The sequence below is a fragment of the Scyliorhinus torazame genome, chromosome 3 (genome assembly GCF_047496885.1).
Source record: "Scyliorhinus torazame isolate Kashiwa2021f chromosome 3, sScyTor2.1, whole genome shotgun sequence".
Classification (NCBI taxonomy): Eukaryota; Metazoa; Chordata; class Chondrichthyes; order Carcharhiniformes; family Scyliorhinidae; genus Scyliorhinus; species Scyliorhinus torazame.
The window spans coordinates 290,465,497-290,493,041 of NC_092709.1; the positions used below are offsets into that span (position 1 = coordinate 290,465,497).

A 27,545-nucleotide genomic window follows, 5' to 3' on the forward strand; every position below is an offset into this window, starting at 1 on the left:
AATTTAGCCCCTAACTCCTCAAGCTGCCTACACAGAACCTCCTTCCTCGCTCATTCTCCCTCCAGTCTGTAATATAAAATTGGAGAAATATGACATTTGAAACATGAAAGTAACACTGAGAATACCTGAGACTTTTAATGAAAGGGAGGAGTCCCACAAGGGGTTAACAGCAGCAGCTTGTTGAAATGCAGACAGCTTCACAGACGGGAAGGAAAACAGGAACAATTCATTCTGATTTACAAGCTAAAAAAGTCATTTGATTGACTTAAATTCTTAAGTTATATGAAAGGGAACAGTATTTTACAATTCTTTAAGCAATGAATTGTTTTATTGAACAATTAAGAAAAACAGCCCGAATTTAAAGTTTAAAATAACGAACAACTGTTAAGCATGAAAACTTGCTGACACCAGTAATAAGATGGTAGCCATGATGTGGAGATGCCGGCGTTGGACTGGGGTGAGCACAGTACGAAGTCTTACAACACCAGGTTAAAGTCCAACAGGTTTGTTTCGATGTCACTAGCTTTCGGAGCGCTGCTCCTTCCTCAGGTGAATGAAGAGGTCTGTTCCAGAAACACATATATAGACAAATTCAAAGATGCCAGACAATGCTCGGAATGTGAGCATTAGCAGGTGATTAAATCTTTACAGATCCAGAGATGGGGTAACCCCAGGTTAAATTCTGGACAGGCTTAAAATAGATAAGTCCCCGGGACCTGATGGGATTTATCCTAGGATTCTCTGGGAGGCCAGGGAAGAGATTGCTGGACCTTTGGCTTTGATTTTTATGTCATCATTGGCTACAGGAATAGTGCCAGAGGACTGGAGGACAGCAAATGTGGTCCCTTTGTTCAAAAAGGGGAGCAGAGACAACCCCGGCAACTATAGACCGGTGAGCCTCACGTCTGTAGTGGGTAAAGTCTTGGAGGGGATTTTAAGAGACAAGATTTATAATCATCTAGATAGGAATAATATGATCAGGGATAGTCAGCGTGGCTTTGTGAAGGGTAGGTCATGCGTCACAAACCTTATTGAGTTCTTTGAGAAGGTGACTGAACAGGTAGACGAGGGTAGAGCAGTTGATGTGGTGTATATGGATTTCAGCAAAGCGTTTGATAAGGTTCCCCACGGTAGGCTATTGCAAAAAATACGGAGGCTGGGGATTGAGGGTGATTTAGAGATGTGGATCAGAAATTGGCTAGCTGAAAGAAGACAGAGGGTGGTGGTTGATGGGAAATGTTCAGAATGGAGTACAGTCACAAGTGGAGTACCACAAGGATCTGTTCTGGGGCCGTTGCTGTTTGTCATTTTTATCAATGACCTAGAGGAAGGCGCAGAAGGGTGGGTGAGTAAATTTGCAGACGATACTAAAGTCGGTAGTGTTGTCGATAGTGTGGAAGGATGTAGCAGGTTACAGAGGGATATAGATAAGCTGCAGAGCTGGGCTGAGAGGTGGCAAATGGAGTTTAATGTAGAGAAGTGTGAGGTGATTCACTTTGGAAGGAATAACAGGAATGCGGAATATTTGGCTAATGGTAAAGTTCTTGAAAGTGTGGATGAGCAGAGGGATCAAGGTGTCCATGTACATAGATCCCTGAAAGTTGCCACCCAGGTTGATAGGGTTGTGAAGAAGGCCTATGGAGTGTTGGCCTTTATTGGTAGAGGGATTGAGTTCCGGAGTTGGGAGGTCATGTTGCAGCTGTACAGAACTCTGGTACGGCCGCATTTGGAGTATTGCGTACAGTTCTGGTCACCGCACTATAGGAAGGACGTGGAGGCTTTGGAGCGGGTGCAGAGGAGATTTACCAGGATGTTGCCTGGTATGGAGGGAAAATCTTATGAGGAAAGGCTGATGGACTTGAGGTTGTTTTCGTTGGAGAGAAGAAGGTTAAGAGGAGACTTAATAGAGGCATACAAAATGATCAGGGGGTTGGATAGGGTGGACAGTGAGAGCCTTCTCCCGCGGATGGATATGGCTGGCACGAGGGGACATAACTTTAAACTGAGGGGTAATAGATATAGGACAGAGGTCAGAGGTAGGTTCTTTACGCAAAGAGTAGTGAGGCCGTGGAATGCCCTACCTGCTACAGTAGTGAACTCGCCAACATTGAGGGCATTTAAAAGTTTATTGGATAAACATATGGATGATAATGGCATAGTGTAGGTTAGATGGCTTTTGTTTCGGTGCAACATCGTGGGCCGAAGGGCCTGTACTGCGCTGTATTGTTCTATGTTCTATGTATGTTCTAAAGAGGTGTGAATTGTATCAAGCCAGGACAGTTGGTAGGATTTTGCAGGCCAGATGGTGGGGGATGAATGTAATGTGACATGAATCCCAGGTCCCGGTTGAGGCCGCACTCATGTGTGCGGAACTTGGCTATAAGTCTCTGCTCGGCGATTCTGCGTTGTCGCGGGTCCTGAAGGCCGCCTTGGAGAATGCTTACCCGGAGATCAGAGGCTGAATGCCCTTGACTGCTGAAGTGTTCCCCGACTGGAAGGGAACATTCCTGCCTGGTGATTGTTGCACGATGTCCGTTCATTCGTTGTCGCAGCGTCTGCATGGTCTCGCCAATGTACCACGCTTCGGGACATCCTTTCCTGCAGCGTATGAGGTAGACAACGTTGGCCGAGTCGCACGAGTATGTACCGCGTACCTGGTGGGTGGTGTTCTCATGTGTAATAGTGGTATCCATGTCGATGATCTGGCACGTCTTGCAGAGATTGCCATGGCAGGGTTGTGTGGTGTCGTGGTCACTGTTCTGAAGACTGGGTAGTTTGCTGCAAACAATGGTTCGTTTGAGGTTGCGCGGTTGTTTGAAGGCAAGTAGTGGGGGTGTGGGGATGACCTTGGCAAGATGTTCATCGTCATCAATGACGTGTTGAAGGCTGTGAAGAAGATGACGTAGTTTCTCCGCTCCGGGGAAGTACTGGACGACGAAGGGTATTCTGTCGGTTGTGTCCCATGTTTGTCTTCTGAGGATGTTGGTCCGGTTTTTCGCTGTGGCGCGTTGGAACTGTCGATGGATGAGTCGAGTGCCATATCCCGTTCGTACGAGGGCATCTTTCAACGTCTGTAGATGTCTGTTACGCTCCTCCTCGTCTGAGCAGATCCTGTGTATACGGAGTGCTTGTCCATAGGCGCTGGCTTATTTAATGTGTTTAGGGTGGAAGCTGGAGAAGTGGAGCATCATGAGGTTATCCGTGGGTTTGCGGTAAAGCGAAGTGCTGAGGTGACCGTCCTTGATGGAGACGAGTGTGTCCAAGAATGCAACTGATTTTGGAGAGTAGTGCATGGTGAGTCTGATGGTTGGATGGAACTTATTAATGTCATCGTGTAGTCGTTTCAGTGATTCTTCGCCATGGGTCCAAAGGAAAAAAATGTCATTGATGTATCTGGTGTATAACGTCGGTTAAAGGTCCTGTGCGGTGAGTAGGTCCTGTTCAAACTTGTGCATGAAGATGTTGGCGTATTGGGGTGCGAATTTGGTCCCCATGGCTGTTCCGTGCGTCTGGATGAAGAACTTGTTGTCGAAGGTGAAGACGTTGTGATCCAGAATGAAGCGGATGAGTTGCAGAATTGCGTCTGGAGATTGGCAGTTGTCGGTGTTGAGTACTGAGGCTGTTGCAGCAATGCCGTCGTCATGGGGGATGCTGGTGTAGAGTGCCGAGTCGTCCATTGTGACGAGGAATGTTCCTGGTTCAACTGGTCCATGGGTGCTGAGTTTCTGTAGGAAGTCCGTCGTGTCGCGACAGAAGCTGGGTGTACCTTGTACGATGGGTTTCAAGATGCCCTCGATGTAGCCAGAGAGGTTCTCACACAGGGTCCCATTGCCTGAAACGATAGGGCGGCCTGGTGTGTTGGCCTTATGTATTTTCGGGAGGCAGTAGAGATCTCCAATGCGGGGAGTACGTGGGATGAAAGCACGTAGGGACCTGGGATTCATGTCGCATTACATTCATCCCCCACCATCTGGCCTGCAAAACCCTACCAACTGTCCTGGCTTGATACAATTCACACCTCTTTAACCTGGGGTTACCCCATCTCTGGATCTGTAAAGATTTAATCACCTGCTAATGCTCACATTCCGAGCATTGTCTGGCATCTTTGAATTTGTCTATATATGTGTTTCTGGAACAGACCTCTGCATTCACCTGAGGAAGGAGCAGCGCTCCGAAAGCTAGTGACATCGAAACAAACCTGTTGGACTTTAACCTGGTGTTGTAAGACTTCGTATCAGTAATAAGATGAGACAACTGATTTACAAATAAAGAAAACTAGAAGGTGACAAGGTTACACAATAACATACACCATTTTGACGTTAAAACCTTTTAGAAAATGGCCGAGCCAGATAAGGATAGAGTCAAAGGGGGTAACCTGAACATGACATTAGCTTAACCCAAAGATGACCCAGACTGAGACTGAAAGAATCATTATAAAAGACATAAATCTGAAAGGGTACTGACGAAGACACAGACAAATTTATTACATGTCAAGCAAAGTGAGCAAGTTCAAAGTAAGTAATGGCGCGCTGGTGGAATGAAGCCGCGCTGTTGTAAAGGTGCCACGTTTCTAACCAATAGAAACTAACCTTCAGCTGTTAGGCTCAAACAGCAGAAGGATGTCATTTGTAAAGGTCAGGCTGCACAAATTGCTATAAAAACTCTGAAAAGTGAGCAGAAACACACATTCTTCCTCGGTGATAGCTAAAAAGTTGTGGTTGTTGGAGGTCAATCGTCTCAGCTTCAGGACAGCACTGCAGGAGTTCCTCAGGTTAGGCCCAACCATCTTCAGCTGCTTCATCAATGACCTTCTTACCATTATAAGGACAGAAGTGGTGATGTTAGCTGATGACTGCACAATGTTCAGCACTGACTCCTTAAATACTAAAGCAGTCCATGTCCAAATGCAGCAAGAACTAGAAAATATTCAGGCTTGGGCTGACAAGTAACATGCATGCCACACAAGTGTCAGGCAATCACCATCTCCACAAGAGAGAATCCAACCAAAACTCCTTGACATTCAATAGCAGTACCATCACTGAATCTCCCATTATCAACATCCTGGGGGGGTTACCATCGACCATAAATTGAACTGGACGAGCCATATAAATACTGTGGCTACAGGAATAAGTCAGGGGCTAGGAATCCTGCAACAGATATTTCCCCTCCTCATTCCTCAAAGCCTGTCCACCGTCTACAAGTCACAAGTCAGCAGTGTGATGGAATTCTCTCCACTTGCCTGGGTGAGCACAGCTCTAACAACACTCTAGCGGCTTGATACCATCCAGGACAATGCAGCCCACTTGTTGGACATCCCTTCCTCAAAAATTCACTCCCTCCATCCCTGACACAGTGGCAGCCATGTGTCCATATTACAAGATGCACTGCAGGAAATCAGCAAGGTTCCTTAGGCAGCACTTTCCAAACCCACAACCATTATCATCGAAAAGAGAAAGGGCAGCAGACACTTGGGAACACCACGAACTCCAAATTCCCCATCAAGCCACTCACCATTCTGACTTGGTAAAAAAGCACTGTCATGGCGCTCCCTCCCTGACCCTCCATATTGGGGCTGGTTTAGCACAGTGGGCTAAATAGCTGGCTTGTAGTGTGGGTTCAATTCCCGTACCAGCCTCTGCAAACAGGCACTGCAATATGGCCACCAGGCGCTTTTCACAGTAACTTCATTGAAACTTACTTGTGACAATAAGTGATTATTATTATTATTGCTCATACCACCCCATTTTTCAGTAGAAAATTTGCTCAGCAGCTCACCGACATTCAAAAGAGCAGCCCCATCTCAATAATAGGCTGGCGCTGGCTTAACAAGTTGAGAGTGCGACTTCCACCCCTCATGAACAGGAAGTCCTACCTTTGAGTGCAGCCAGCCAATCTGATTGACCAGCAACTGACTGACAAGTTCCTACAGCACCAGAACATAGAACATTACAGCACAGCACAGGCCCTTCGGCCCTCGATGTTGCGCCGACCTGTGAAACCACTCTAAAGTCCATCTACACTATTCCCTTATCGTCCAGATGTCTATCCAATGACCATTTGAATGCCCTTAGTGTTGGCGAGTCCACTACTGTTGCAGGCAGGGCATTCCACGCCCTTACTACTCTCTGAGTAAAGAACCTACCTCTGACATCTGTCCTATATCTATCTCCCCTCAATTTAAAGCTATGTCCCCTCGTGCTAGACATCACCATCCGAGGAAAAAGGCTCTCACTGTCCACCCTATCCAATCCTCTGATCATCTTGTATGCCTCAATTAAGTCACCTCTTAACCTTCTTCTCTCGAACAAAAACAGCCTCAAGTCCCTCAGCCTTTCCTCATAAGATCTTCCCTCCATACCAGGCAACATTCTGGTAAATCTCCTCTGCACCCTTCCAATGCTTCCACATCCTTCCTATAATGCGGCGACCAGAATTGCACGCAATACTCCAAATGCGGCCGCACCAGAGTTTTGTACAGCTGCAACATGACCTCATGGCTCCGAAACTCAATCCCTCTACCAATAAAACCTAACACACCGAACGCCTTCTTAACAACCTTCTGAACCTGGGTGGCAACTTTCAGGGATCTATGTACATGGATACCGAGATCTCTCTGCTCATCCACACTGCCAAGAATCTTACCATTAGCCCAGTACTCTGTCTTCCTGTTATTCCTTCCAAAATGAATCACCTCACACTTTTCTGCATTAAACTCCATTTGCCACCTCTCAGCCCAGCGCTGCAGCTTATCTATGTCCCTTTGTAACTTGTAACATCCTTCCGCACTGTCCACAACTCCACCTACTTTAGTGTCATCTGCAAATTTACTCACCCATCCTTCTACGGCCTCCTCCAGGTCATTTATAAAAATAACAAACAGCAGTGGCCCCAAAACAGATCCTTGTAGTACACCACTAGTAACTGGACTCCAGTCTGAACATTTCCCATCAACCACCACCCTTTGACTTCTTCCAGCTAGCCAATTTCTGATCCAAACTGCTAAATCACCCTGAATCCCATGCCTCCGTATTTTCTGCAGTAGCCTACCGTGGGGAACCTTATCAAACGCTTTGCTGAAATCCATATACACCACATCAACTGTTTTACCCTCATCCACCTGTTTGGTCACCTTCTCAAAGAACTCAATAAGGTTTGTGAGGCACGACCTACCCTTCACAAAACCATGTTGACTATCTCTAATCAAATTATTCCTTTCCAGATGATAATACATCCTATCTCTTATAAACCTTTTTGCCCACAACAGAAGTAAGACTCACTGGTCAATAGTTACCGGGGTTGTCTCTACTCCCCTTCTTGAACAAGGGGACAACATTTGCTATCCTCCAGTCTTCTGGCACTATTCCTGTAGACAAAGATGACTTAAAGATCAAAGCCAAAGGCTCAGCAACCTCCTCCCTAGCTTCCCAGAGAATCCGAGGATAAATCCCATCTGGCCCAGGGGACTTGTCTATTTTCACACTTTCCAGAATTGCTAACACCTCCTCCTTATGAACCTCAAGCCCTTCTAGTCTAGTAGCCTGAATCTCAGTATTCTCCTCGACAACATTGTCTTTTTCCTGTGTGAATACTGACAAAAAAAAATTCATTTAGCACCTCGCCTATCTCCTCGGACTCCAAGCACAACTTTCCACTACTCTTACCCTAGTCATTCGTTTATTCCTGACATATCTATAGAAAGCTTTAGGGTTATCCTTGATCCTACCTGCCAAAGACTTCTCATGTCCCTTCCTGGCTCTTCTTAGCTCTCTCTTTAGGTCCTTCCTAGCTAATTTGTATACTCGAGTGCCCTAACTGAACCTTCATGTCTCATCTTTACATAAGCCTCCTTCTTCCTCTTGACAAGTTTTTCAACTGATTTAGTAAACCACGGTGCCCTTGCTCGACCACTTCCTCCCTGCCCGACAGATACATACTTATCAAGGACACGCAGTAGCTGTTCCTTGAACAAGCTCCACATTTCCATTTTGCCCATCCCCTGCAGTTTTGCTCTCTACCCGATGCATCCTAAGTCTTGCCTCATCATATCATAATTGCCTTACCCCCAGATATAACTCTTGCCCTGTGGTATATATCTATCCCTTTCCATCACTAAAGTAAACGTAATCAAATTGTGGTCACTATCACCAAAGTGCTCACCTACCTCCAGATCTAACACCTGTCCTGGTTCATTGCCCAGTACCAAATCCAATATGGCCTCGCCTCTCGTTGGCCTATCTACATACTGTGTCAGGAAACCCTCCTGCACACATTGGACAAAAACTGACCCATCTAAAGTACTCAAACTATAGCGTTTCCAGTCAATATTTGGAAAGTTAAAGTCCCCCATAACAACTACCCTGTTGCTTTCGTTCCTATCCAGAATCATCTTTGCAATCCTTTCCTCTACATCTCTGGAACTTTTTGGAGGCCTATAGAAAACCCCTAACAGGGTGACCTCTCCTTTCCTGTTTCTAACCTCAGCCCATACTACCTCAGTAGACGAGTCCTCATCAAACGTCCTTTCTGGCACCGTAATACTGTCCTTGACTAACAATGCCACCCCTCCCCCTCTTTTACCACCTTCCCTGAGCTTACTGAAATATCTAAACCTTAGCACCTGCAACAACCATTCCTGTCCCTGCTCTATCCATGTTTCCAAAATGGCCACAACATCAAAGTCCCAGGTACCAACCCATGCCGCAAGTTCACCCACCTTATTCCGGATGCTCCTGGCATTGAAGAAGACACACTTTAAACCACCTTCCTGCCTGCCGGTACACTCCTGCAACTTTGAAACCTTACTCATGACCTCACTACTCTCAACCTACTGTATACTGGAGCTACAATTCAGGTTACCAAGGCCCTGCTGAACTAGTTTAAACCCTCCCGAAGAGCATTAGCAAATTTCCCCCCCAGGATATTGGTACCCCTCTGGTCCAGGTGTAGACCATCCCGTTTGTAGAGGTCCCACTGACCCCAGAATGAGTCCCAATTATCCAAAAATCTGAAACCCTCCCTCCTGCACCATCCCTGTAGCCACGTGTTCAACTCCTCTCTCTCCCTATTCCTCGTCTCACTATCACGTGGCACGGGTAACAACCCAGAGATAATAACTCTGTCCTAGACCTAAGTTTCCACCCTAGCTCCCTGAATTCCTGCCTTACATCCCTATCCCTTTTCCTACCTATGTTGTTGGTACCTATGTGGACCACGACTTGGGGCTACTCCCCCTCCCCCTTAAGGATCCCGAAAACTCGATCCGAGACATCATGCACCCTGGCACCTGGGAGGCAACACACCAACCGCGAGTCTCTCTCAATCCCACAGAATCTCCTATCTACCCCCCCTAACTATGGAGTCTCCAATGACTAATGCTCTACTCCTCTCCCCCCTTCCCTTCTGAGCAACAGGGACTGACACTGTGCCAGAGACCTGTACCCCATGGCTTACCCCTGGTAAGTCACCCCCCCAACAGTATCCAAATCGGTATACTTGTTACTAAGGGGAATGACCACAGGGGATCCCTGTACTGACTGCTTCCTCCCAGCCCCTCTCACTGTCACGCATCTATCTTTATTCTTCGGAGTAACTACATCCCTGAAGCTTCTATCTATGACCACTCTGTCTCCGGAATGATCCGAAGTTCATCCAGCTCCAGTTCCCTAATGCGATTTCTGAGGAGTTGGAGATGGGTGCACTTCCCCAGATGAAATCAGCAGGGACACTGATGGCGCCCCTCACGTCAAACATTCTGCAGGAGGAACATTGTACTACCTTCCCTGCCATCCCCTCTGGATAAAAAAAGAAAAAGAAAGAAAGAGCTTACCTGTTATTCACTCCCCTTCTCAGCAAGCACTCACTCAGCAACCTCTGCGCCCCGCACGATAACACCCGAGGGAAAAGAATAGAAAAACTACTTACCAGTCACCAGCCAATCCCTTACCTGCAGGCTGTGACATCATGGTTCAACTTCTTTCTATTTCTACCTGTCCTCAAACCTTCCTCTTGATCTTTACAGTGTTTTTTTTGGGTCAGAGGAGGGGGTAGGGAGGGAAACACTGAAGAAGTGTTTTGGGTTTAAGTGTCACTTGACAACAGCTCCTCCACAAACCACCTTCAAGTTAGGGTGAGCACACATACGTATGCAAATTTCCCCCGCAACAGCCAATCAGCAGCTCCACTCTACTGCCCTCTGCTGGATGCTTGTCTTCACTTGAACAGCTAGGGTCTCTTGCTCAGATACACCTTCAAGTTAGGGTGAGCACACGGACATATGCAAACTTCCCCCGCAACAGCCAATCAGCAGCTCCACTCTACTGCCCTCTGCTGGATGCTTGTCTTCACTTGAACAGCTCGGGAATCTTGCTCAGGTACACTTTCAAATTAGGGTGAGCACACGGACGTATGCAAATCTCCCCCGCAACAGCCAATCAGCATCTCCGCTCTACTGCCCTCTGCTGGATGCTTGTCTTCACTTGAACAGCTAGGGTATCTTGCTCAGGTACACCTTCAAGTTAGGGTGAGCTCACGGACGTATGCAAATTTCCCACGCAACAGCCGATCAGCAACTCCGCTCTACTTCCCTCTGCTGGATGCTTGTCTTCACTTGAACAGCTAGGGTCTCTTGCTCAGGTACACCTTCAAGTTAGGGTGAGCACACAGATGTGTGCAAATTTCCCCCGCAACAGCCAATCAGCAGCTCTGCTCTACTGCCCTCTGCTGGATGGTACATGGTAGTGGCCACTGCTGGGACTACAAGGGAGCCAAAGAAGAAGGTCGCACATACTGGAGTGAAAGTTGAATCCGTTTTTTTTGGTCGGGGAGGGATCAGGGACCCTAGTGGGGGCTCAGCTTCAAGAGGCAAGGGAGGAGGCACTAAAAGTGGTGCCATCTGGAGGGGGTGCACCAATGGGCACAGGGAACTCTCTCCCAAAGGAGTTACCTCCTTTTTTTCGGCCCTTTACCTCAAGTTGGAAGAGTAGTGGGCTGTCCACCTTCCTTCAGCCTTCCACGTCAATAAATTATGGTAGTGGAGGCCGAAAGAGCGGCCTAAATCGGCCTAAGTGGTGGTGGCTGGCTGACACATTACTGTAATTTTGCAGGGCATTTTGTGGGCGAGCAGGTAGGTGGAGGGCTGGCCACCCACTTTGTTTTATCTGCTCCCCCTCCCCCATATCCTCAAATACGTTTGTGGGAGACCCTAAAATTCCCTAATTAAGTCTGAAACAGAGTTGATGGTTTTGAGTTTTACAAATGTGGTCATCAGCCGAACTGAGATCGGCAGTCTGAGGCACGCCACAGACAAGTGACAATATTGGAGGGAAGAGAGGTGCTTTCAGCAATTGCTTGGAGCAACTTTGGTAATGTCTTGGTGACGATTCCATGGAGGCAATAGCACTAGTTGAATGAGTAGACATGTAAAAGAAAACTTCAATAAATGCAGGTGGTATGCTGCGAACTTAATAAGATCATAGATCATAGAATTTACAGTGCAGAAGGGGGCCATTCGGCCCATTGAGTCTGCACCAGCTCTTGGGAAGAGCACCCCACCCAAGGTCAACACCTCCACCCTATCCCCATAACCCAGTAACCCCACCCAACACTAAGGGCAATTTTGGACACTAAGGGCAATTTATCATGGCCAATCCACCTAACCTGCACATCTTTGGACTGTGGGAGGAAACCGGAGGACCCAGAGGAAACCCACGCACACACAGGGAGGATGTGCAGACTCCGCACAGACAGTGACCCAAGCCGGAATCGAACCTGGGACCCTGGAGCTCTGAAACAATTGTGCTATCCACAATGCTACTGTGCTGCCCTATCATTATCATTAATATAATTCATTGAGTAAACATATATACATAGCTCAATATTTGACCCTTTAAAATTCACGAATGAGATAGTATATTGGAGTCACGGTTGGCTTCCTTCATTGCCACAGGCTGTTAGGTGGCTTTGGGTTTCAGAGACTGAATATTGTGCGCAGGTCTGATTTAAATGTCATTTTCCCAATAGGTTTATTGGACAGTGGGTCTTACCAAAATGGTTTTGCTTGATAACAGCATCCTAGTGCACAATATCAGAGGAATGAAGATGCTCTGATCTTTTAATTCTGTGTCTGGAGCATTATCATAAAAGTGAGGGGTGGAGTCAGTGATGCTGTGTTTAAATTAACCTGACACAGGGAGTACAGAAGTTGTTGCCATGTGAACATAAATTTAAAAACAAATAGTGTGCAGAGGATTGAGTCATCTTCCTTGTTGTCTATGTACACCTTAATTATACTTGCAGTTTTTTTTCATTCATGTGGCAACTCTGTGCTGGTCATGATTGTAATATTAAAACATCACATGCTGTTATGCTAATATTAACTAGGATACAGTAGTTAAATTACCCCAGGATGTCTTAAATCATGACCTTCAGAGTTGAATTTGGATACCATTGTGATGGCCACATTATTTTCTCAAAGATACTTGCCAGTGGGAGGGCAATTCTATCTTTTCAATCCAATTATTGGAGAAGGTAATTTTTTATGTGTTAACCATGCTACCTGTACGACAGTCTACCTTTAAGTAATGTCACAGGTGGCAGAGTGCCAATAAGGAAGTACAAAAATACAGCTTTGAGTTTCAGGGACAATTAACAAGCTGTGCAGCCTGGACCGGAACTAATGGGTCTCTACAGATCATCAACTGAAAAATACTCCAACTAACTGCATTGATAAATATGACCATGCTGCTTGGTTTGGATAATCTGCCTTCAAACGTTTTATGTCGGTAGCACCTCATTGCGAGGAATTACAGGTATATCTGGTTTACAAAGCTTTCATCCACCTTAGAAAGGTGAGTGAGACGTCCGTTTTAGTTATTTTTTTCTGAAAAAGCTAACAATCGTTGCACATACATAAATTTTCCCCCTAAAGAGCATGGCTTGTGTTTTGTGGCTTAAATGAAACATTAAGAAAAGAAGAAAGCTATCAAGTGTAATTTTAATTCCTGTTAGAAAATAGCTACAATTTATTTTTTTAATCAGCAGGAATTTCTGAATTGGAATTCAAACACTCCAGTGCACAATAGGGTATATCTGCAAAACAAACCATTAGAAGCTGGGACATTGTGTTGCTGTCCAGGTGTAGCTTTGGGTCTGGTCTTACATGCCGTTCAATTAAACTCTTGTGGCCAAAGGGTAAGTGGGTGGATGAGGGAGGGCACACGAGTACGGCCTCCCTAATGTTTCTGACACAGGTCTGGTGCTTAAGGGCTCCTGATGTGGCTGGGGTTGACTGTGCAGAGCAAGGTTTGCCAGCACAACTGGCTCGCTGAAATACACTCTGAGAGAAGGCGGGAGAGTCCTGGTAGGAATGGGGGTGACTGGGGGGTGTTTGGGGGTCCCGGGATGGAAACCTTAACTGATTGTTGGTCTCTCTCCTTCTCCAATTCTGTCCAGGTAAAACAATATTTCCTGCTGGTGATCCCACAGAGGCTGCCCTCAGTTGTCTTGTGGCAGCCAAGGCAGGCAGATGCTGTAGAAGGCAGCAACACAACTCAGGCTGGAGGCAGCATCCCGTGTTCAGGGGGCCGGCCACCTGTCAGGCTGAGGATGGACCCAGAGGGGGGTCCAGTGACAGCCAAGGTGTACAGGTGCCTGTGGTCATTCCATGAACTGATGGACAGCATATGCCGGAGAACCGGCAGCACGGCAGCACAAGTGGATAGCACAGTTGCTTCACAGCGCCAGGGTCCCAGGTTCGATTCCCCACTGGGTCACTGTCTGTGCGGAGTCTGCACGTTCTCCCCGTGTCTGCATGGGTTTCCTCCGGGTGCTCCGGTTTCCTCCCACAGTCCAAAGATGTGCAGGTTAGGCGGATTGGCCATGATAAATTGCCCTTAGTGACCAAAAATGTGAGGAGGGGTTATTGTTTTACGGGGATAGGGTGGAAGTGAGGGCTGAAGCGGGTCGGTGCAGACTCGATGGGCTGAATGACCTCCTTCTGCACTGTTTGTTCTATGTTCTATAACCTCATAGAGGAGGAGGACACCCGATCCCAGCCCTGAACCTCCATCGTCGGGATGCCCCAGGCCCATGGGGCAATCAATGGCATGCATGTAGCCATGGAAGCACCGAGTCATCAGGGAGTATTCTATATTAACCAGAAGGGGTTCCACTCCCTGAATGTTCAGATCGTGTGCGAACACCGCCTCACCGCGAACATGTGTGCCCGCTACTCTGGTGACGTGCATGACAGCGACATCCTGGGGCACTTGGAGCTCCCAGGTGTCTTCGAGGGCCACCCCAGGATGATGCGATGGCTCGTGGGGGACAAGGGATACCCACTGAGGACATGGCTAATGATGCAGGTCGGAAGCCTGAGACTGAGACAGAGACCCGATACCCATGAGGCCCATGTTTGCTCCCATGCAGTCATTGAGTAGTGCATCGCTCTGCTCAAGATGTGGTTCCGATACTGTGACCACTCTGGTGGCGCCCTGCAGTATACCCCTGTAGTACCCTCAATAACGACACAAGAGTGTGGAATGGTAAATGAAGGCTTTAATAAGCAGAGAACTAGCCAGCTACAGAGACGTGTGCTTACTGAGTGCCACCTACAGGGCGTCACCTTATATACGGCTCCCTGGTGGGCAGAACCGCAGGCGGAGTCCCCCAGGGTTCCAAACCCGGTCTTAAAGGGTCATCACCTACATTCATCACATTCACCCCCTGTTTAAAAACAACGCAAAGTCCGTCAGGGGTGAAGTGGAATTACATGCCTATTCTTTTCGGCGGCCTGATCGTCCTCGTCGACCTTCTCAGGTCGGGCGGTAGTGCGGAGACACGGACGTCTTTGGTGAGGGTACATCCGGGAGCACGGTGGTCGGAGCTTTCATCCGGGTCGGGGAAGGGGGTCGGGGGGCAGGGGGGATAGCTGGGGGAAGAGCTGGGGCTGGGGGTAGCAGTGCCGGCGCCGGCAGGGAATGTCGAGGGGGGGACGCTAGGGGGGTCGCAGTCGGTCTCTACCGACGGAGTGGGGGTCCAGGGGGGGGGGCATCAGTGGGGGAACCAGCGGGTGCCAGGTCCCATAGGGAAACAGCGAGGGGGGGCATCAGTGGGGGAGCCAGCGGGTGCCAGATACCGGAGGGAAACCGTGTCTTGCCTGCCTTCGGGGTGCGCGATGTAGGCGTATCGGGGGTTCGCATGTAGCAGTTGGACCCTCTCCACCAGGGGGTCCGTTTTATGGCTCCACGAGTTTCTCCGGAGAAGAACAGGTCCCGGAGTCGTCAGCCAAGGTGGAAGCGAGACCCCAGAGGTGGACTTCCTGGGGAAGACAAACAAGCGGTTGTGAGGGGTTCATTCGTGGCCGTGCAGAAGAGCGACCTAATAGAGTGGAGGGCATCGGGTAAGACCTCCTGCCAGCGGGTGGTTGGGAGACTTCTTGACCGTAGGGCCAGAAGGACAGTCTTCCAAACTGTCGCGTTCTCCCTCTCCACCTGCCTGTTTCTCCGCGGGTTATAACTGGTCGCTCTGCTCGAGGCGATGCCCTTGCTGAGCAGATACTGACGCAGCTCATCGCTCATGAACGATGTACCCCGGTCGCTGTGGATATTAGGAGGGAAACAAAACAGGGTGAAGATGCTGTGCAGTGCCTTTATCATGGTGGCCGAGGTCATGTCGGGACAGGGAACGGCGAATGGGAAGCGGGAGAACTCGTCGATGACGGTTAGGAAGTAGATATTGCGGTTGGTGGACGGGAGGGGACCTTTGAAGTCCACGCTTAGTCACTCAAAGGGCCCCGAGGCCTTTATAAGGCGAGCCTTGTCTGGCCGGTAGAAGTGCAGTTTGCACTCTGCGCAGATCTGGCAAGGCGTGGTCATGGCCTTGACCTCCTTGGTGGAGTAAGGTAGGTTGTGGGACTTGATAAAGTGGGCGAGCCGGATAACCTCCGGGAGACAGAGGTCATTGTGGATGGCCTGCAGGTGATCCTCCTGCGCGTTGGCGCATGTGCTGCTGGACAGGGCATCTGGGGGCTCGTTGAGCTCCCCTGGACGAAACTTAATATCGTACGCGTAGGTGGAGAGTTCAATCCTCCACCTCACGATTTTATCATTTTTAATTTTGCGCCGTTGTGCATTATCAAACATGAAGGCTACCGACCGTTGGTCGGTAACGAGGGTGAACCTCCTACCAGCTAGGTAGTGCCTCCAGTGCCGCACAGCCTTCGCAATGGCTTGTGCCTCCTGTTCGACTGCAGAGTGCCGAATCTCGGAGGCGGTGAGGGTCCGGAAGAAGAACGCTACTGGCCTGCCTGCCTGGTTGAGGGTAGCAGCCAAGGCGATATCTGATGCATCGCTCTCTACCTGGAAAGGGATGGTTTTGTCCACCGCGTGCATAGCGGCCTTGATGATGTCGGTCTTGATGTGACTGAAGGCCGACCGGGCCTCAGCCGTCAGGGGAATTGTCGTGGTCTTTATGAGTGGGTGGGCTTTGTCCGCATATCTGGGGACCCACTGGGCGTAATAGGAGAAAAGCCCCAAGCACCGTTTGAGGGCCTTGAGGCGACGGGGGAGGGGGAGTTCCTTAAGGGGGCGCATGCAGTCGGGATTTAGGACCCCGGTTTCCACGACGTAGCCGAGGGTGGCTAGTCGGGTTGTGTGGGAAACGCATTTTTCCTTCCTGTAGGTCAGGTTAAGGGCTCGGGCGGTCTGGCGGAACCTTTCAAGGTTCGGGTCATGGTCCTGCTGATCATGGCCGCAGATGGTGACATTGCCCAAGTACGGGTAAGTAGCCCGCAGGCTGTACTGGTCCATCATTTGGTCCATCGCCCTCTGGAAGACGGAGACCCCATTTGTGACGCCGAAGGGGACCCTGAGGAAGTGGAAAAGCCGGCCGGCTGCTTCGAAAGCAGTATAGAGGCGGTCTTTCGGTCAGATAGGGAGCTGATGGTAGGTGGATTTTAGGTATTGAGCAATCCAATTGACCATCTCTGCTATGCGGGGAAGGGGGTACGCATCGAGCTGCGTGAAGCGGTTTATGGTCTGGCTATAGTCCACGACCATCCGTTTCTTTTCCCCGGACCGTACTACCACCATTTGTGCTCTCCAGGGGCTGTTGCTAGCCTCGATGACCCCCTCTCCCAGTAAACGCTGGACCTCTGACTTGATAAAAGTCATATCTTGGGCACTGTACCGCCGGCCCCTAGTGGCGACGGGCTTACTGTCGGGGGTGAGGTTCGCGAATAGTGAGGGGGGTGCAACTTTCATTGTTGCAAGGCTGCATACCGTGAGGGGGGGCAAGGGTCCGCCGAACTTCAGGGTCAGCCTTTGGTGACTGCATTGGAAATCCATAACGAGCAGCAGGGGGGCGCAGAGGTGAGGGAGGATATAGAGTTTGAAACGTGCGTATTCGGCGCCCTGGATCACAAAATTTGCAATACAATGCCCCTTGATTTGGACCGAGTGGGACCCGGAGGCGAGGGCTATGGTTTGGGAAGCTGGATAGATGCGCAAGGAGCAGCGCCTTACCGTTTCTGGGTGGACAAAGCTCTCCGTGCTTCCAGAGTCAAAGAGGCAGGGAGTGTGTGGTGGTATGTATTAGGGGTAATACGGTACACCATGAATGCCGAGGAGCTATTGGAGGACAGATGCTGGGTCCCGATTAGATCTGCCGCCTACTGGGCTCCACCCAGATAGGCAGGGTATAAGAACCCGGTTTACTCCCCACAGCTGCATTCTGTGACTGAGCTGCTGGGGAACAAGTCTGAACAAGTCTGCTCAATAAAGCCTCGATTGAAGTTCTCTACGTCTCGCCTCGTGTGTGAGCGATGGTGCTACAGAGTGTCGCGCCCGTTGATCTGGACCTGCACCATGGAGTTCCACAGGTGCTTTGGCCGCGATTGTTGGTCGAGGGTGATCGCTCCCAGTTGCGGGGTAGTCCGAGTCCTCAGCCGAGTCGGATTCACAAAATGGCTGCCGCTGTCGGTCACATGTGTCGGGTCTAGAAGATGGCCACCACCAAATGGCCGCCCCCATGACTCGCACAAGGCCCTTGACGCGTGAGAAAGGGGCGTGTCCGGCCAGTGCGCAGCCGCGTTGTGGGGCCTGCGGGCCTGTGAGCTCGATTTTCGGGCCTGGTGACCTTTTTGTTTCTGGGCCTTGGGCCTGGCCAGGCAGACCCTCATGAAATGCCTCTTCTTTCCGCAGTTGCTGCAGATGGCGGAGCGGACTGGGCAGCATTGACGTGGATGCTGGCCCTGCCCACAGAAATAGCACGTTGTGCCCCCGGTCTGGGCGGGTCACCGCGTGGCACAGGCCCGTAGCGTGGCCGAGTCTGGGGAAGTCCGAGGGGGGCTCACAGGGTCCGCGGGGTACGTGCCTAGGTTGTGGAGGGCCACTTCCAGTGAGGTAGCGAGCTTTACCTTGTCCTGAAGGTCTTTAGCTCCATTTTCGAGGAGTCGCTGCCTGATATAGGTCGGACGGATGCCGGACACGAAGATGTCTCAGATGTGAAGGTTAATGTGGACTTCCCCCGTCACATCCTGATGGTTGCAGTTCCTGGCGAGCGCGGTGAGCTTTTCCACGTACTCGTCCAGCGTTTCCCCTGATCGCTGCCGGCAGGTAGAGAGCAGGTACCGTGCATGTACCTCATTTATGAGTTTGACGCAACGCTTTCACAGGATCTCGATCGCCTCGTCGTAAGTGGTCGCCTTCTCGATCATGGCGGAGATTCTATGGCTCACCCGGGCGTGGAGTAGGCGCAGCTTGCGAGGCCCTAGGACGGGAGCTTCTGAAGATTCCAGGTAGGCCTCAAAGCAGCGGAGCCAGTACTTAAAAATGTCTTTGGCCTCCGGTGTCTGTGCTTCCAGGTTGAGCTTTTCTGGCTTGAGACCGGCGTCCATCCTAACGTAGTCTGCTTATTAAATTGTAGTACCCTCAATAACAACACGAGAGTGTGGAATGGTGAATGAAGACTTTAATAAGCAGAGAACTAGCCAGCTACAGAGATGTGTGCTTACTGAGTGCCGCCTACAGGGCGTCACCTTATATACGGCTCTCTGGTGGGTGGAGCCGGAGGTGGAGTCCCCCAGGGTTCCAAACCCGGTCTTAAAGGGGCATCACCTACATGGTGTTAAGGGTACAGTAACCATTCATCACAACCCCTGAGAGGGCCCCCCTGCCCCTTCTTTGTGGTGGTCTGCTGTGCCCTCCACAGTGTGTTTTGGGGAATAAGCTGAGAAGGAAGGTTGCTCTGTGTAGCGCACAAAGACTCCGAGAGACGAATAGAGTGAAGTCGATGAGGCTTTGTTAAGCGTGACTGTTTCCCCCGCAGTTCAGTAGTAGACTACCTGCGGGGGAGGGCTCCAGGTACTTATACTCCGCCTTCAGGGCGGAGCTAGAGGTCAACGTCCAACCAGGACCCGGGATCTGTCAGCCAATGACATCATGGCTTCACAGTCCCACATGACCCCTAATGCATACTACCACATTCACCCCTTGTTAAAAATGAACCCGGCGGGGTGATGCTTCGCATGGTGGTAAGGGTTTACAAGGCTGGTCCTGGGACGAAAACTTTCACATGTTATAACAGTATGTACAAGGTTTTTTTTTTGTGTCAAACTATTTACAGTAATCGTCAGGAAAAGACAAAATGTTCTCGTTAAAAGTCCACATTGTACTGTTAGATCGACGCCACGAGTCGGTTGGGCGGTCTGGTCGTCCGTGTCGATCGCCTCGGCCCCGGTGGTGGTGGTGCTTGTTCCGGTGTTGTCTTCTCCGGGAGCCTTACGGTTTCAGCTTGGGCTTTATTCCTGGTCGGGCCTGGGAGGAGGACTGATCCTCCTGGGAAGGGGGCGGTCGCGGGGTGCAGCGGTGGCAGGAAGGGGGGGGTTGGGTGATTGGTGTCGGGGTGGTGTGTGTGTTGCCGGCGGGCGCCAGATCTCGCAGGGAGACCGTGTCCTGTCGGCCGTCGGGGTACTCCACGTAGGCGTACTGCGGGTTCGCGTGAAGGAGGTGAACCCTTTCGACCAACGGATCCGACTTGTGCGCCCGCACGTGCTTTCGGAGCAAGATGGGTCCTGGGGCCGCCAGCCAGGTCGGCAGCGACTTTCCAGAGGAGGACTTCCTGGGGAAGACAAGGAGGCGCTCATGAGGCGTTTGATTAGTGCTAGTACACAGTAGTGACCGGATGGAGTGGAGGGCGTCCGGAAGGACCTCCTGCCACAGGGATACTGGGAGGTCCCTGGACCGTAGGGCCAGTAGGACGGTCTTCCAGACCGTGCCGTTCTCCCTCTCTAATTGCCCGTTCCCCCGGGGGTTGTAGCTGGTCGTCCTGCTCGAGGCTATCCCGTTGCTGAGCAGGAACTGGCGCAGCTCGTCACTCATGAAAGAGGACCCCCGTCGCTGTGGACTTATGCGGGGCAACCGAACAGTGTGAATATGGTGTTCAGGGCTTTAATGACTGTGGCCGCGGTCATGTCAGAACAGGGGATGGCGAATGGGAAGCGGGAGTACTCGTCCACCACATTAAGGAAGTATATGTTGCGGTCGGTGGAGGGGAGGGGTCCTTTGAAATCCAGACTAAGGCGTTCAAAGGGGCGGGAAGCCTTAATGAGGTGCGCACCATCCGGCCTGAAAAAATGCGGTTTGCACTCTGCGCAGATGTGGCAGTTCCTTGTGACTGTACGGACCTCCTCTAAGGAGTATGGGAGGTTGCGGGACTTGATAAAGTGGAAAAACCGAGTGACCCCCGGGTGGCAGAGGTCCTCGTGGAGGGCTTGGAGGCAGTTAATTTGTGCGTTGGCACATGTGCCGCGGGATAGGGCATCGGACGGCTCGTTCAGCTTTCCGGGACGATACAAGATCTCGGAGTTGAAGGTGGAGAGCTCGATCCTCCATCTTAAGATCTTGTCGTTTTTGATTTTGCCCCGCTGTGCATTATCGAACATGAAGGCTACCGACCGTTGGTCCGTGAGGAGAGTGAATCTCCTGCCGGCCAGATAATGCCTCCAATGTCGCACAGCTTCCACTATGGCTTGGGCTTCCTTTTCCACTGAGGAGTGCCAGATTTCTGAAGCGTGGAGGGTTCGGGAGAAAAAGGCCACGGGTCTGCCCGTTTGGTTAAGGGTGGCCGCTAGAGCTACGTCGGAGGCGTCGCTCTCGACCTGGAAGGGGAGGGACTCGTCGATGGCGCACATCGTGGCCTTTGCGATATCCGCTTTGATGCGGCTGAAGGCCTGGCAAGCCTCTGTCGACAGCGGGAAGGTCGTGGTCTGTATTAGGGGGCGGGCCTTGTCTGCGTACTGGGGGACCCATTGGGCGTAGTATGAAAAAAACCCCAGGCAGCGTTTCAGGGCTTTTGAGCAGTGCGGGAGGGGAAATTCCATGAGGGCGCGCATACGTTCGGGGTCGGGGCCTATTATCCCATTGCGCACTACGTAGCCCAGGATGGCTAGCCGGTTGGTGCTAAAAACGCACTTGTCCTCGTTGTACGTGAGGTTCAAGGCTTTAGCGGTCTGGAGGAATTTTTGGAGGTTGGCGTCGTGGTCCTGCTGATCGTGGCCGCAGATGGTTACATTGTCGAGATACGGGAACGTGGCCCGCAACCCGTGTTGATCAACCATTCGGTCCATCTCTCGTTGGAAGACCGAGACCCCGTTTGTGACGCCAAATGGGACCCTTAGGAAATGGTATAATCGCCCGTCTGCCTCGAAGGCTGTGTACTTGCGGTCACTTGGGCGGATGGGGAGCTGATGGTAGGCGGACTTGAGGTCCACGGTGGAGAAGACTTTATATTGGGCAATCCGATTGACCATGTCGGATATGCGGGGGAGAGGGTACGCGTCTAGTTGTGTGTACTTGTTGATGGTCTGGCTATAGTCTATGACCATCCTTTGCTTCTCCCCTGTCTTTACTACTACCACCTGTGCTCTCCAGGGATTATTGCTGGCCTGGATTATGCCTTCCTTTAGTAGCCACTGGACTTCGGACCGAATGAAGGTCCGGTCCTGGGCGCTGTACCGTCTGCTCCTAGTGGCGACGGGTTTGCAATCCGGGGTGAGGTTTGCAAACAAGGCCGGGGGTTGCACCTTGAGGGTTGCAAGGCCGCAGATAGTGAGTGGGGGTATTGGGCCGCCGAATTTGAAGGTAAGGCTCTGTAGATTGCACTGGAAGTCTAATCCCAGTAATGTGGGGGCGCAGAGTTGGGGAAGGACGTAGAGCCTGTAGTTTTTGAACTCCCTCCCCTGCACCGTTAGGGTAACTATGCAGAAGCCTTTGATCTGTACGGAGTGGGATCCTGCAGCTACGGAAATCTTTTGTGCGCTGGGGTGGGTGGTCAAAGAACAGCGTCTTACCGTGTCGGGGTGGATAAAGCTCTCCGTGCGACTAGGCATGGTGTCTCGTGCCCGTTTATCAGCACCGTTGTCGTCGTCGTCTGGAGTGTCCGGGGCAGAGTTTGGTCCAGCGTTATTGAAGTGAGACGTGGTTGGAGTAGTTGAGCATCTTCTTCGAAACCCGTGGAGCCGTCGACACTGGGGTCCGTAGTTGCCATCCAAGATGGCGTCGGGGTTGAACAAAATGGCTGCCCCCATGCATCGCACATGGCTGGGGGGCTCACAAGATGGCGGCGGGGGTGGACAAAATGGCCGCCCCCATGCGTCGTACAGGTCTGGGGTGGTCCAAGATGGTGGCGCCCTTCCTCCCCTCGTGGTGGCCGGGACCCAAAATGGCTGCGCCTGTGGGTCGCACATGGGGTGCTGGGGGGGTTGGGGAGCGTTAAGAACGCGCGGGGCTCCCTCATCTCTGGGGACAGCGGTGGTCGGGACCCAAATTGGTAGCGCCGGCGGGTCATACGTGGGGCGCGGGGGGGGGTTTGGGGGGCGTTAGAGCCGCGCAGAACTCCCTCTTCTCCGGGGAGAGCGGTGGTCGGGACCCAAAGTGGTAGCGCCGGCGGGTCATACATGGGGCGCGGGGGGGGGGTTGGGGAACGTAAGCGGCGTGCAGGGCTCCCTGTTCTCCCGGGACTGCGGTGGTCGGGACCCAGAGTGGCTGCGCCTGCGGGTCGTACATGGGGCGCAGGGGGGGTTGGGGAGCGTAAGCGGCGTGCAGGGCTCCCTGTTCTCCCGGGACAGCGGCGACCTCGCGGGACCGGCACACAACCGCGAAATGGCCCATTTTCCCGCAGCTCTTGCAGATCGCTGTGCGGGCCGGGCAGCGCTGCCTGGGGTGTTTCGCCTGGCCGCAGAAATAGCAGCGGGCGCCCCCGGTGCGACTTGGCGTTTGGACCGCGCAAGCCTGTGGGGTGTCCGGGGGGGGGGTGGGTTTGTCGCGACGGGTACGTACGGAGCCCAATGGGCTGCCGCGCGGTCGGGGCCGTAGGCGCGGGTATTTCACGCGGCCACGTCTAGGGAGGCTGCTAGGGCCCGTGCCTCTGAGAGTCCTAGCGACTCTTTTTCTAGAAGTCTTTGGCGGATTTGGGAGGAAAAGCATCGCGCATTAACATGTCCGTGTGTTCAATTGTGTTCACCGACGGGCAGCTGCAGGCTCGTCCCAAAATTAGTAGCGCGGCGTAGAATTCATCTATCGATTCTCCGGGACTTTGCCGTCTCGTTGCGAGTTGATAGCGAGCGTAGATCTGGTTTACTGGGCGGACATAGAGACTTTTCAGTGCTGTGAACGCCGTCTGGAAATCCTCTGCGTCTTCGATGAAAGAGAAAATCTCCGTGCTTAACCTCGAGTGCAGGACCTGTAGTTTTTGGTCTTCTGTGACCCGGCCGGTGGCCGTTCTGAGGTAGGCCTCGAAACAAGTCTGCCAGTGCTTGAAAGCTGCTGCCGCGTTCACTGCGTGGGGGCTGATCCTCAGGCATTCCGGGATGATCCTGAGCTCCATAGTCCTTTTTAGTCACGCTTAATAAATTGTAGCGCACAAAGACTCCGAGAGACGAATAGAGTGAAGTCGATGAGGCTTTATTAAGCGTGACTGTTTCCCCCGCAGTTCAGTAGTAGACTACCTGCGGGGGAGGGCTCCAGGTACTTATACTCCGCCTTCAGGGCGGAGCTAGAGGTCAACGTCCAACCAGGACCCGGGATCTGTCAGCCAATGACATCATGGCTTCACAGTCCCACATGACCCCTAATGCATACTACCTCAGTCTGACTCGCTCTCTTCCTGTCATGCCTGAAATTCAGAGTGTGGTTCTTAACCTGCAGCCAGAGAATCCTCACCTGGGTAAAATCTGTCTGCAATTAAAAACCTGGAAAGCTGAGATGAGAGAATTGATCCAGTTCTATATTCTCCTCCACACCAAGACACGATTGTCGAGGGCCTCCAGGCATCTACTGGGACCAGTGGCCCAGCCTCACATGAGGGATCTCCAGATCGACAGCATCGAAACCCTGCAAATTTCATCCTCCATTTTATAAAGCCTATCCTCCAACATCGATCCCTGCAGAGACCCCGGGCGAGTTCTCCGTCACCCCAGCCCCGTTTTCTGATGCGCCGGTAGCGGCATCCTCCGTTCCAACAGCCGGTCAATGGGGTTTTCCATTGCAGCCATCCCACTCCATCAGGAAACCCACGGGTGTGGGTGTGCTGTCAGTGAAGCGGAGGATCCTACTGACGGAGAATCTCGCAGCCTATGTGTTTGGCCTTTGATTGTCTGTTTGTGTGTGTATGCATTCTGGTTTTTCATTTTTAAGAAGGAATAGGCAGTTATACTTCCAGAGTACAATTGTAGTCATATGCCAGCTCATGTAACCTGTTTTCAAAAAGACATTTAATTTTATAATACATCAATCATTCAGAGTTTATTGAAAGAAGCCAGGTCAAATTTTCTTTTATTGTGGTTCGAACAGTGGTGAACGTAAATAATTGGCCATATTGGTAATTAAATTAAACTTTTAGACTAATGGTGTGACCTGCATAGTCGTGGGGCAAGATCAACTGTGCATTCCTCCCATCCCAGTCATAACAAGATTGATAAGCTTCATATTTTTAATTTGTTCTTGGTATATGGGCAGCACTTGCATGTGCTGCCTTTATTGTCCTTCTCCAATTGGCCATGAGAAGACGATGGTGAGCTGTATTCTTTAAGAGCTGCAGCAAGTGTGGTCAACTTGCCCCCACTGTGCTCTTAGAGAGGGAGGTACATGATTTTGACTCAATGATGATGCAGGAACATTGATATATTTCCAAATCAGGATAGTGTGTGATTTGCAGGCGATGGTGTTCCCATTCGTCTGCTGCCCCCTTGCAGATGGTACAACTTTTGGTGATACGTCTGTGAATAAGATTGTATGCAGATGGCAATGCGATTTCCAACCAGCTGGTGGCGCCAGACCTTGGTCACATGATGTGGCAGACTCATCAGTTGGTAGTAAGACGTACACAAGGACAGTCGCACATCGGGCAGCTCTAGAGCAATCTAGTTTGTATAGCATTCTGCATGTTATCCTGCCAAGTGTTAAATAATAAATTATCAATCCAAGTAACTCATTAACAGTTCTGGATTTGGATTTGGATTTTGTTTATTGTCACGTGTACCGGGGTACAGTGAAAAGTATTTTTCTGCGAGCAGCTCAACAGATCATTAAGTACATGAAAATAAAAGAAAATACAAAGTAGGGCAACACAAGGTACACAATGTAACTACATAGCACTGGCATCAGGTGAAGCATACAGCGGTGTAGTGTTAATCAGGCCAGTCCATAAGAGGGTCGTTTAGGAGTCTGGTAACAGCGGGGAAGAAGCTGTTTTTGAGTCTGTTTGTGCATGTTCTCAGACTTTGTATCTCCCGCCCAATGGAAGAAGTTGGAAGACTGAGTAAGCCGGGTGGGAGGGATCTTTGATTATGCTGCCCGCTTTCCCCAGGTAGCGGGAGGTATAGATGGAGTCAATAGATGGGAGGCAGGTTTGTGCGATGGGCTGGGCGGTGTTCACGATCTCTGAAGTTTCTTGCGGTCCTGGGCCGAGTAGTTGCCATACCAGGCTGTGATACAGCCAGATAGGATGCTTTCTATGGTGCATCTGTAAAAGTTGGTCAGAGTTAATGTGGACATGCTGAAATTCCTTAGTTTCCTGAGGTAGTAGAGGCGCTGTTGTGCTTTCTTAGTGATAGCGTCGACGTGGGTGGACCAGGACAGATTTTTGGAGATGTGTACCCCTAAGAATTTGAAGCTGCTAACCATCTCCACCTCGGCCCTATTAATGCTGACAGGGATGTGTACAGTACTTTGCTTCCTGAAGTCAATGATCAGCTCCTTAGTTTTACTGGCATTGAGGGATAGATTGCTGTCGCTGCACCACTCCACTAGGTTCTCTATCTCCCTCCTGTTTTCTGACTCGTCGTTATTCGAGATCCGTGAGTTTTCTGTGATTATGTGAGTATCATTGCGGCAAGGCCACAGAACACAACTCAGCTTGTAGGTTTAAAAAGTATTGCCAAAGGTGCCTTGGTGAGTTGTTGCAATGCATCTTATAGATTGGACACACTGCAGCCAATGTGCACCTGTGCTGGAAGGAGGGGATGATTGAGGTATAGGTGGATTGCAGAACAAGTGTGCTGCTTAGTTCTAGTTGGCGTTGAGCTTCTTCTGTGTTGTTCCAACTGCATTTGTCCAGGCAAGTAGAAAATATTCAAAGAAGCTGCAAGATTTCCCAGTGATGGGATAAAAAGTGGACTAAACATTTCCTGTGTGAGAAAATAATTTCTATTAACCTGAACAAACACAAGCACTAGTTACGCTTATAAAACAACAAACTAATTAAGGAATCATATAACAAAACGATGATAAAAATTTTCCTTTCTTTGTCATCTAAAAAGGTTACATCTTTATTGCACTACAATGTACTGCACCAAACCTAGAATGGTGGAAAGCAACAGCCATGAAGAAGGAGGAAGAAAACTGTACTATGGTTCTGCCACGGCTCAAATTAAAGAAGAGACAGAATATATAAAAAAGGTGAAATAATAATCGTAATGACTCAAACTACTGTGTGCAGATGTACTGATTTCTCATCACTTAAAACATCCAATTGCGACTCCTATGATGATTTATTTGGTTAATCCATGGAACATCAACATTGCCCACCACAATGAAACTGATGTGCAAGAAGATCAGGCAAAAATTGTCCCTCTTACGCCTTCAGGGCCTGACTGTATGAAAGTCAGCTGCTGTACGTTTGGGAGCAGTGTGGAGATTTGGGAGCAGGGGAGTGGCGGGGGATCAGCAAGAGTAAAGTTACTGCAACACAGGCAGCGCATGCGACAGTCAGTCTCACTTCACTATCTCGAAGGGGCTTCAAATGGGCCTATTGGCGCTCCATAGCCTGAGTGCATTGGAGGCACTCCACTGATGGGCTGCGGAATAAAGGCACTAGGTACATTTCTCCCTTAGAGGACCAGCACAGACGCAATGGGCTGAATTACCTCCTACTGTGCCGTAATCATTCTATGATTCCACGATTTTCATAAACAAGAGTTTTGGGTTGGCACCCTAGTAGATCTAGAATGTAATGCTCTCCCAAGTCCAAGACCAATGTGCCTGCCTTTAAAT

General features: G+C 50.5%; 1 protein-coding gene across 2 annotated transcripts in view; it reads left to right on the forward strand.

The window, feature by feature from the left end:
• Positions 1–12,611: 12,611 nt before the first annotated feature.
• Positions 12,612–27,545, forward strand: part of LOC140409169 (coiled-coil domain-containing protein 68-like) — an 80,856-nt gene continuing 65,922 nt past the window's right edge. Inside the window, exons 1-2 of one of the 2 annotated variants that reach the window (XM_072497394.1) lie at positions 12,612–12,845; positions 26,813–26,951. In XM_072497394.1, coding sequence (XP_072353495.1) covers positions 26,835–26,951 — 117 coding nt within the window. In that variant the 5' untranslated portion in view covers positions 12,612–12,845; positions 26,813–26,834. The remainder of the gene's footprint in view (positions 12,846–26,812; positions 26,952–27,545) is intronic. The other variant, XM_072497395.1, reaches the window with a different exon arrangement.